At 37.7% G+C, this 12147-nt stretch overlaps 1 protein-coding gene across 1 annotated transcript in view; it reads right to left on the bottom strand.

Moving 5' to 3' along the window:
• LOC150090449 (uncharacterized) overlaps positions 1-12147 on the bottom strand; it is a 420985-nt gene that overhangs the window by 267512 nt on the left and 141326 nt on the right. The window contains exon 8 of the mRNA XM_090390317.1: positions 7017-7099. Coding sequence (XP_090246443.1) covers positions 7017-7099 — 83 coding nt within the window. The remainder of the gene's footprint in view (positions 1-7016; positions 7100-12147) is intronic.

Here is a 12147-nt window from a genome sequence, read left to right as displayed (position 1 = left end):
AGATATTGTTGGGATATAAGAGTCATGGTGTCACACAGACATAAGACGTGCAGAACTGGAATTTGGGGAATACAAATACAATGTGTACAGAAAGAATAGACAGAACAGAAAGGGAGGAGGGGTTATGCTGTTAGTTAAGAAACACATAAAATCTAAGAAAGTGCATCCAATTGATGTTGGTGGACAATGCAATGTTGAGTCTGCTTGGTGTGACATAAGCACTGGGAAAGGAAATATGAGAGTAGGTGTGTGTTATAGACCTAATGAATCTGATGAGTATAATGAACAATTGTGCAGAGAAATAGAGTGGGCCAGTAAATTAGAGTGTCTTATAATGGTGGATTTTAATTTCCCGGATATTGATTGGAATTTGTGGGTTGGTCATTCACACACTAGCAAGGCTTTTGTGGAGATATCGGATGAATGTTTTATACATCAGCATGTTCAAGAGGCAACTAGAGGAAGTAATACTTTTGATTTGATTGTCAGTAGTGATTCTTCATGCATTAAGAATCTGCAGATAAAGGAACCACTAGGTGGCAGTGATCATAGTGTGCTGAAGTGGGATTTACTCAAAGGGGGTAACTACCATCAGGAATAAAGGGAAGGGTTTTTGCTTTCATAAAAGTGACTACGGTGGTCTGAGACAGTATTTAAATTCTATACGGTGGGACCAACTGATGATGTTACGAACAGCAAATTCAAAATGGGGAGCATTCAAAGAATTAATCTTGGAAGCCACTAGGCTTTTCATACCAACTAAGAAATATTGTTCAAGATTTAGGCCTAAATGGATGTCAAATAAACTAATGAGACATATGGCAGAGAAGAAAAATACATGGGATACATATAAATTAATGGGTGACATGGAAGCCTATGACAGATATAGGCTGGTCTGTAACCAAGTTACAAAGGAGATTAGGCAGGCGAAGGCAGATTACGAGAAATCTTTGGCAAAGGATGCAAAGAAAAACAGCAAAGAGTTCTTTACTTATGTAAACTCTAGAAGCAAGGGAATGAATTATTCTGGTCCACTTCATTTCGATGGTTCAACTGTTGATGATCCTGCTCAGGTAGTTCACAAACTAAATGAATATTTTGCATCGACATTCACACATGAGAAGATATTCAGGAAGGGGAGTGCCAGAGGTTTCAACTCTGGCAGTAAGCCAGATAATCTTGTAATAACTGAGAGGAAAGGAGGAGAAATTGTTGAAGATAAGCACAAGAAAGACACCTGGGGTGGATGGAATCTATCCAGTTATATTAAAGGAGGTGGCAAAGGAAGTAAGCAAACCCTTATCCATAATTATGAGAGCTTCCTAGACTCAGGGGAGGTACCCATGGACTGGAGATGTGCCAATGTGACCCCAATCCACAAAGCAGGATCAAAGGGAGACCAGTTAATTACAGTCCTGTTAGTTTAACTTCTGTTCCAGGGAAATTAATGGAGGCACTGGTTAAAGAAGCATTGCAGGATTATCTAGACAAGACTTCAGTTATAGCTCGGACACAGCATGGGTGTGTGAAGGGGAAGTCCTGTCTGACTAACTTGATTGGATACTATGATGTAGTCACAAAGGAACTGGATGCAAAGAATAACTTTGATATCATATATCTGGATCTCAGAAAAGCCTTTGATACTGTTGCACACAGAAGACTGCTGCACAAATTGGAGCAGTGTGGCATTTGAGGCAAATTGCTGCTATGGATAAAGGGATGGTTGAGTGGGAGAAGACAGAGAGTGGTAATTAATGGACACTGCTCTTCGTGGACTAATGTTATTAGTGGAGTCCCTCAGTGTTCAGAGTTTGGTACATTGTTGTTTTCTGTATTTATAAATGATATTGATGATGGTATATCAGGTATAATGTCCAAGTTTGCAGATGATACGAAGGTTGGCAAGGTAGTTAATGACACTACACTGCTGCAACAGGATCTAAAAAAGTTGAGCAGATGGACTGAGAGGTGGCAAATGAAGCTTAACATTGACAAATGTAAAGTACTACATATGGGAAGCAGTAATCCCAGAGTAACGTATCAACTCTGTGGTACCACACTGACAGTGGTAGAGAATGAAAAGGACCTGGGGTAATTGTGCAGGCATATATGAAGTTTACTGAGCAATGCAGACAGTCTACAAGAGTAGCTCATGGTGTCTTGTCAATGATATACAGGAATTTTTCTAGATGCATTAAATTCCTTATCTTTCTGGAGGGATAAGGAAGTGATTATCCCCTTGTATAAGGCAATGGTCAGGCCACATCTTGAATACTGTATACAGGTCTGGAGGCCTCATTTTAAGAAGGATGTAGAGCTGTTGGAATGAGTACAGAGAAGGGCAACAAGATCAGTGAATGGAATGAAGGGTTGCTCTTAAGAAGAAAGGCTTAAATTTTGCAAATTACAGTGTCTGGAGACTAGTCACCTGCGAGATGATCTGATTGAGGTGTATAAAGCTTTGAATAGTTTGAGCATGCTCAATGCAGGTGGGATTCTTCCTCTTGCTCAGAATAATCACCTGAGAAGGCATAAATTCAAATTGAGGAAATACGGTTGTAGAATAGATGTGTGGAAGTTTGTCTTTAGCCAATGGGTGGTTGATTGCTGGAACAAACTTCCATCTGTTGTTGTTGATAGATTAAATAGATTTAAGGCAGAACCTGACAAACATTTGAGTGAGTGGATGGGTGAAATAAGGATTTTCTTTTTTTTTTTTTTTTGGCTGATTCTATACAAGCTTGTTTTCTTGCATCATGTGCCTTTGCTAATGTGGTCACCAAGGAACTAGATACTGGGAATAACTTTGATGTCATATATTTGGATCTTAGAAAGGATTTTGATACTGTTGCACATGGAAGACTGCTGAACAAATTGGAGCAGTGTGGAATTGGAGGCAACTTGGTGCTATGGATAAAGGTATGGTTGAGTGAGAGAAGACAGACTAGTAATCAATGGACACTGCCCATCATGGACTAATGTTATTAGTGGAGTCCCTCAGGGTTCAGTGTTGGGTCCATTATTGTTTTCTGTATTTATGAATGATACTGATGATGATATATCAAGCTTAATGTCCAAGTTTGCAGATGATACGAAGGTTGGCAGGGTTGTTAATGACACTTATGACACTATGCTGCTGCAACAGGATCTGGAAAGGTTGAGCAGATGGGCTGAGAGGTGGCAAATGAAGTTTAACATTGACAAATGTAAAGTGCTACATATGGGAAGCAGTAATCCCAGAGTAACCTATCAACTCTGTGGTACTAAAATGACAGTGGTAGAGAACGAAAAGGATCTGGGGCTAATTGTCCAGGCAGATATGAAGTTTTCTGAGCAGTGCAGACAGATTGTAGGAGAAAATCTCCAAATAAATTTAGAAAATTCAAAATAATAAATCAATTTTAAAATTTTAGAACCAGTTATATAAGAGGAATGCCACTAAATCTTATGTAACTGGCTCTAAAATTTTAAAATTGATTTATTATTTTGAATTGGATTTTCTAAATTTATTTGGAGATTTTCTGCTACAATTTTTCAGTCTTAACCTTTCTTTTCCCTTTCTGTTGATTTTTTATGTTTAATTTATTATTTTTCGCTCAACAGTTTTGCCATGCTACTGGCATTAATTTTGATTTAATATTTAATATCAGTTATATATTGGACATCATGTGGAGGAATGTGCAATTTTGCTGCCCCTAATGATAGCTTTATATTTATTTTCGCATTTTATTAATTTTTGTATTATAATTTGTACCAATTCTTTTCCAACTATTTCATTATGCTAATATAATTATATATATATATATATATATATATATATATATATATATATAAAATATTTTAAGTATAACATATTGTAGGTAGAACATGTTAAGAAGCTTTATGCATAGAATTAAAACTAATGAATATACCGTATACCGTGGGAGCAATATACGTTATGAAAGAAATGGAGGGGAATGAACCAGAAAATAAAATAACGATAAGAATTGCAAAAATTGAAAAAATATACCAAAAATTTTTTGAAAAAACGACCAAGGTGAAAATAACATTGCAGTGTCTTTCATAATTTTTGTGTCGTCATCAGAGGATGATGACAGACATCAGACCTCTGATGATGACACAAAAATTATGAAAGACACTGCAATGTTATTTTCACCTTGGTCATTTTTTCAAAAAAAAATTTTTGGTATATTTTTTCAATTTTTGCAATTCTTATCGTTATTTTATTTTCCAGTTCATTCCCCCCCCCCTTTCTTTCATAACATATATCGCTCCCAGGGTATACGGTATATTCATTAGTTTTAATTCTATGGATAAATCTCCTTAACATGTTCTACCTAAAATATTTTATACTTAAAATATTTTATATATACATATATATACACATTATGGCTGTAGGGTACGTTTTGCTATAGCAGTGTCCTTGATCCATAAGTTATGTTACTGTAATTCAGACTTATCTAATTTCAAACTTAATTCCCTACCCTCATTGTACAACAACCAAACCGTGACCAACAGCAATAAAACTAATTCAAGCTGAGAACTGAAAACGACAAAGTGTCATGACTGCCGCATCGTGGACCCTACAAGGAAACGGATTCTACCAAGAATAAAGGACACGGCTTACAACCATTAGAATGACTACAACCCTGGACTTTTCAAAGGAACACACCGACCTGGATCGTGCAGTTCACTGCCACCAAGCCATTTTGGCGAACAAAATCGAGCACCTGACTCGATTACTTTAAACCCAAACCCAGGCGGGAAGAGGGGAGACACCCTGTCCCCCCCCCCCTCTCCGCCGACCCTCCTTTTCCTTCTGGTGAGGCATGGACATGCCTCACTGACCACCTGGGGACATCTACTCTGTCGCCCCCATACTTCTACCTTTACCCCCCAGCCTTCTGCCTCTCCTCCCCCACTCTATCTATACACGATGTAAACGCCCTACATCCTAAATTAATCAAATCAAAAATAATTTTCGCCCAGTCTCGGCCTATCATATCCACTGCCCTGCTCTTGCCGTTTGAATGCATGGACGCTATGCGCTGTATGCAAACATTCAAAAATAAATTACAACTGCATGTGTATATATATATATACACACATATATCTTCAATTTTTTTTTTTTTTTTTTTAGGTCCTAGCTGCCGAAATCTCAGGAAATTAAGCGGCAGGACCTGCCAGAGTAACTTAAGTCAAGTGAGTTCCTGGTCTGCCTCCATGGGGCGAAAGTGGGGCAACGTTGGGCCTCAATAGGGGTCCAGCGGCTAAATGACCAGATGAACAACGGTACACGACACCACACAAATACAATTCCCACACACTTTTAAATCTCTGGCTTTTCCAGTCGACTGGTTCACCCACAATGTAAACTACGCGGAGATGGGGAAACCCCTGGTGCCATTGGACCCTAAACACACTTTCACTTTCACTCCCCCCCCCCCAATATCATATAGCTTCTCTATGTCATTATTCCTGATTATACATATACAGTGGATTCCGGTTATTTGGGCCACCGGTTAATCGGGGCAGCTGTTTATTTGGGTCAAATCTTAAAAAACAGAACCCAATCGAGAAAATAGCCAGGGTTTACTTCGCTTAATTGGGACAAAATGCCGTTTAATCGGGGCAGGAGACAGCAGCACTGAAGATTACCCTACGATTGTCTCCGACCGTACACGTAGTTCGGTCGGATTTCTGGAGGTCACAACCATAAAACAATTAGCAGTCACCTGTTTATTGGGCTTTTGTGTTAGTGAAATCTATCATAAACTGATAGTAAACTCGATCTTATTGAATTTGCGCTAATACCGACAGCTGGAATTCTGTGGGTTATTATGGTAAAATGTGTTTACACTTCTATGGAATCTTCAATCATATAAAAAAAATTTTCAGAATCTGCTCTTCATTCCTATTTTTAAAGCTTCGTAATTTGTTACTCTGTTCTTACTTGCAATTTGTGTGCCGTGTTCTTTGTTATTAATTGCTTATCTTTTTACTGTTTTAAATTTTAACTCCCACTCACAAATCACAGTGAACAGAAATGTCAACTAGTTTAGTTAGTATGTACAAATAACAGTACGTATTAATTCTTCCGATTATCACGTATATTCTTCCGAATTTCACGTATCATTTAATTTTTTAATTGGTAAGGTAATAAAGGGTAAATTTGTACTTAACATATCTTTACTTTTATAGCCTGTGGATAATATTCCTCCTATTTTCGCTAATTAGAATCGCGGTTTAATTGAATTAAAATTCAATTCACAAACGTGATCACAATGACCGGTGCTTATTACACATTGTATACTGAACGGTACTTTACAATGGTGACTCCATCGTAACGTGATTTGATTGTACAGTGAACCAATTGTAAAAGGGGGGGGGGCGTTGTATTTTTAACTATTTATGTGAAACTTCGGATAATTGGGGCAGCCGCTTAATCGGGCCAAAATGCACTAGTTCCGATGTGTCCCAAATAACCGGAATCGACTGTATATATTTATTTTATTTCTTTGTCTGCTTAGTTTTAATTCGTGTTAACATTAAAAATACTTTTGAAAAAATTTAATTCTAATCACACAAACCACATGAAACACTTTTCTACTAAACGTTTTATAAAAATGTGCCCAATAATTGAAAGTGTATTCTCTGATTTTGAATAGACCAATCACCATAAATAAAGTTGGCAAGTGTATAAATTAAGTTATAATGAAGATGCGCATAAATATCTCAAAAGGTAAGCTATTGATAGTAGCCCAGTAAATGTAGATACTTCTGTGTTGTAAGCTGGTAAAAAATTCTTCCTAAAAAACACAGGACCCACTGTAGCAGTATTTGGTAGCTGTAAATCACTACAGTTATACAATTCTCTGATCCCCATATGGCAATTCTGCATATAAAAAAAATTATTTTTAAATTGACTTTTTTTATCCATGACTATACATAACACTTTTGTTCCATTAGTCAATCCTCAATCAATAAATGTCTAAGTAAAACAAAAAAAAACTCACCAGGCGCTATCATCTTTTTACAGCATTCGGGAAATCCACTCAGTGCCGCTAAGTGCAAAGGTGTCATTCCGCCATAACCACGCCTAAAATACAAAATTTTAATTCAAGTACACAAACAATTTTACTGTTGTTCAAATTTAATGCTATGATCATGTGATAAGAAAAAATATCTGAATACCTACTTATGATATATTTTCATGTAATGCAGTTTCAGTAATATATGACAGTGAAGAGAATCCCACAATGTTAACCAAAATCTGTTAGTATTATTAATAAAAAGTGTAACAAAAATTTCAGTTTCCAGGTATATTACAATTTTTAAACAAAAATATTTTAATTAGCTTTATATATAATTATATTATTAGCCTTTATTCACTACTTCCTTTCCCAGTAGATAAATGTAAGTACCTTGCATTAATCTACTGAGAAAGGCCTGCCAGCAATTCTGCATTTCTTCTTCTTCCTTGCAAGCAGCTAAAGGCTTATCTGCTTGCAAGGGAGAAGCTGCAATTGCAAAAATGTCTTGCTTATTTTCATTAATCAAAATGTTTCAGCTCATATTTATGCTAAGTTTCACAACAGAAAATCATTGTACACACACACACACACAGTTATCAAAAGTATTACAACACCATAAGGTAACCACATAATATATAAAATATTGACTGCATTAACCCATTAATGCCCAAGGGGTCATTAGCCGTTCATTAGCATAGAAGGCGTTAAAGTAAAGCATGAATACAGACTGAATTGAAAAATGCAACTCATTCCATTTCAGATACCGAGAGTAGGAATTAGGCAAGTTATAATATGGATAAGCTGCGATACCACAGTGCAGAACTTAGTATTAGCCATATTTCAGACTGAAATTCCTGTGGAACTCCCTAGGGAACATGCCATAGATCATGTTGTGGAAGATGAAGATCAGCTGAATGACAAGACGGCTAACCACACATTTTGACAGAAAGAGGCCACATCACTCTTCTCCACATATTTGTTAACAGTTGTTTTTTAACAGTTGTATATCCTTCCTAAAATGCGATTTCAAGACTTGTATACAGTACTGATGATGTGGCCTAAATATTGCTTTACATAAAAGGATAATCACCTCTTTGTCCCTGCCAGCAAAGATCCTATATATCACTGACAGAAGAAAATAAGCTGTACTAGAAGCCCAATCTTTACTGCTAAGAGAGCTTCATGTCAGACTGTACAATTATGAGTAGGTCTTTTTTCATTATCAACTGCTTGGAGTTTGGTGCTACCTAAATTGAATATTATTCTAGGATTATTGCTGATGCCACCCAAATGCAGATGTATCTATATTTGGGTGTATTTGCTGAAAAAAATTCTCAAGTTAGATTAGAATGTGCATGTCTGCAGTTCTGGCCAAATATGATAGGAGGAATTATATGCTGAAAGCCTTGTGGATTAACTCAATTCCAGAACTGGGGGCCATAAATTAGAATTACAGGGGAAGAGGTTTAAAAGTTTCTTTTAGTAGCAAGTTGTTGACTACTGAAATAAGTTGCCTCAGCAAGTGGTCAAGACCGACAGTTCAAAGAAATTAAAAGGTCAACTGGATCTGGTCAACAGTTATCTACATGAGGAGGGAAGCATATGATTTATCTATTTTCTTATCTACTTTTTACATTTTTTTTTTTCTCTCTGGTGTATAAAAAGCCTGTAGCTTCCTGGCACAATACAGCTAATACTAAACACAGCCCACATGATTGCTAGTTCCACAAGCACCACTGCCTTTAAAAGCCCCCTCCCAGCTTTCCAGGCTATTACACACCACTTCAATTCCACTTTTGCTTATGCTGCCTTTAAATTACACTGGTTTACAGTGTATCTGGGGTTTGAGTAAAAGTATGTGGCAGTTATTTATGCATGTTTACTGATTACTAAACCAAAGTCCGTTTGTTTCTAACATGTAAAGATTTTTCACAATTCATTAACAAAATATTACCTAGGTATTATATGCAAATGTGTACATAACTACAGTTTCTGCAATGGTTTACAAGTTTTATACTCCTATATTCGTAATCAGTTATCAAATATTGGCCTCAAATACAACAGATTGTGCATGTTTAACCATAACTACATAACCTAACCGTAACTAAAGTATGCCAGCCGACCTTGACCCAGGAAGGCAGATGCCCCCCCCCCCACCCAGTTCTTCCGGCCCATCTGTGATTCCCAGAATTTTATTTTCCGAGTCGAGTCTGGGAGACTCCTGCGTGTAGTTACGGGTTAAACTTGTCTGAGCATGCACTCACTTGTTTGTACAGTCCACTCAACCACAGAGCCTATATAAGTGGCACATCCCTTATGTGGTCACAGTACTCCTGTAAAAACCATCGTGAGCGCTCATTGTGTGTTAGTTTTCTTTTAGTATGGCAACCAGAAACTGTATAAACAGTCCCGACATATTTTGTTACATATGTGGTTATTCTGTTCCTGTAAAGCAGAGGCGAAATATTATTCATTTTGTAAAAAAACCATATTATGCATACTTTGACATAAAACAAGACGATCAGGATAAATTGTGGGCACCGCATAAAGTATGCCATACACATGTCGAACATCTTAGAAAATGTGTGCTTGCCATTTGCTATTTCTATGGTGTGGCGTGAGCCAGTAAGCCATGCCGAATGTTACTTTTGTGTATGTGACATTAAAGGTTACAATTCAAAAAATAAAACGGACAACAAATATCCAGATCTACCATCAGCCATAAGACCAGTTCCACAAGGACCTGATCTGCCTGTAAAACCGCCACCAGAAACTTTGGAGTCCACATCTTCTTCCATGGAAGCAGAAGCTAAAGAGGTTAGTAAAGAGGAATGTTATCAACCAGAAGATATTTTAACACCACAGCAATTCACGAAAGTTGAACTAAACGATTTAGTAAGGGACTTAGGTCTTCCAAAGTATGCTGCTGAAATTCTGGGATCCAGACTTCAAGCGAAGAATTTACTTGCTCCAGGTACATCATTTTCCTGGTACAGAAAAAGTGAAAGGGAGTTTATGCATTATTTTTCACAAGAAGATCCTCTCGTATATTGAAGTGATATTGCTGGTTTAATAAGTGCCTTAAGAGCTCCATCATATGTTCCTAGTGAATGGAGACTATTTATAGTCTCAATTCACTCCCAAGCACTTCCTAATTCATTTCACAAATACAAGTGGTCTCAATTCTAATCTCAACGATGTCCATTTCCACTTGCAGTCTGCCAAACCCCATGAAACCCCAAATCGGTTGATTCAACTACTGCTCATCTCAGATGCCCAAATTATTGGCTATATGATTCCTTTTACCTCAAAGGTGGTACTTGTGCATATCTCCATACTGATATTCCCTGTCAGAGATTTGGCAATTTGGAAGCTCATCTCTTTGATCTTCTCTGGCTTAAAATCTCTCTACCTCTGTGTCAAATTCATCTGTTGTCTCTACTGTTCTCCCAACTCCACTAATCAACTGGAGCTCTTTGACTTCCTCTCTTTGCAACTTGACTTTCCTCCAGTCCAACTTTCAACAGTGAGGTAATTTTCCTTGGTGATTTTAATGTACACAACTCCAGCTAGATTCCATTTTCTAGTCACACCGACCCAGCTGGTCGATATGCTGAGGCTTTTGCAATTACTAATGACCTTGCACAAATTGTTCATTTACCTACAAGAATACCGGACAATCGCAACCATACAGCCAACACGCTTGTTCTTTTTCTCCAAACAACCCTTTTAAGTACACGGTCAAAGTGAGAGGTCCTTTAGACACTTCAGATCACAACTTGGTGATTGCCTCTTCTCCAATGGAGCCTTTATCTCATGGCTATTCCCAACCTCGTGTTGTTTGGCATTACAAGAATGCAAAATGGGATGACCTGCTAGATTTATTTTCTTCTTTTCCTTGGTCGGATTACTGTTTCAAAACTTCTGATGTCAACGTTTGCTCAGATTGTGTCAGTGAAATTATTCTTGCAGGAATGGAATCCTTTATCCCACACTCCACTTTAAAATCTCGTCCTTTATCTAAACCTTGGTTTTCCAATAAATGTGCTAAGGCTGTTCAAGAGAAGAATGTTGCATATCATAATTGACTTGTTTCTAATTCCTCAGTTTCATTTTCTGCCTACACCAAAGCTCGCAACAATTGTAAAGCAGTTATTAATCAGTCCAAACTAGAGTTTGAACAGGCTAAGAGTGGAAAACTTGCTTCTTGCCCTAATGGTAGAGAGCATTCTGGTCTCTTGCCAAAGCTACTGGCTGCAACTTTTGCCCATCTCTGCTCCCACCTCTGTCCAAACCAGATGGTTCTGTTGTCACTTCAGCCAAGGATAAAGCTGACCTGTTGGCATCCCATTTTTCTTCCAACTCATGTATTAATGATCTTGGTAAAACACCTCCCACCATTACCAACATGCTCCATTCAATGCCTCCTGTGGTCTTCCGTCAAAAGGATATCAGAAGGATTTTGATGAATCTTGATGCTAAGAAAGCTCCAGGTCCTGATGCTATTTCTCCCCTTGTTCTCAAAACCTGTGCTCCTGAACTTACTACTATTCTTTGCCACCTTTTTTCACTTTCTTATTCCATAGGTGTTTTCCTTCTGCTTAGAATTTTGCTCATATCCAGCCAGTTCCTAAAAAGGGCGACAAATCCCTCCCATCCAGTTATCGTCCCATTGCAATTACTTCTACTCTTTCTAAAGTAATGGAGAAATCAATTAACCACCAACTCTTAAACTACGTAAAAACCTTCCGTCTGATCAACGATCACCATATGGATTCTGTCAGTGTCAACCCACTGGTGATATTCTGGCTTATGTTACCCATTTATGGACTAATTTAATGGAAAGGTTCATTGAAACACAAGTAGTTGCTCTTGATATCTCAAAGACTTTCGATCGTGTTTGGCATAAAGGTCTTCTAAACAAGCTTCCATCTTATGGTTTGCCAACTGTTTTTTGTAATTGATTATGCAGTTTTCTCTCTGATTGCTCACTGAGGGTGATGGTAGGTGGCTCTCTGTCTTCTAACTTCTCCACTAATGCCGGTGTCCCCCAAGGTTCAGTACTTTCCCCCCACTCTTTTCCTCTTGTATATTAATGACCTTCTTCCATTGA

This window comes from Mastigoproctus giganteus, chromosome 2 (assembly GCF_048544385.1).
Source record: "Mastigoproctus giganteus isolate SK-2022 chromosome 2, ASM4854438v1, whole genome shotgun sequence".
In the NCBI taxonomy this organism is placed as follows: Eukaryota; Metazoa; Arthropoda; class Arachnida; order Uropygi; family Thelyphonidae; genus Mastigoproctus; species Mastigoproctus giganteus.
Note: the sequence above shows the minus strand (reverse complement) of the source record. Positions and strands in the feature narration are given on the sequence as shown.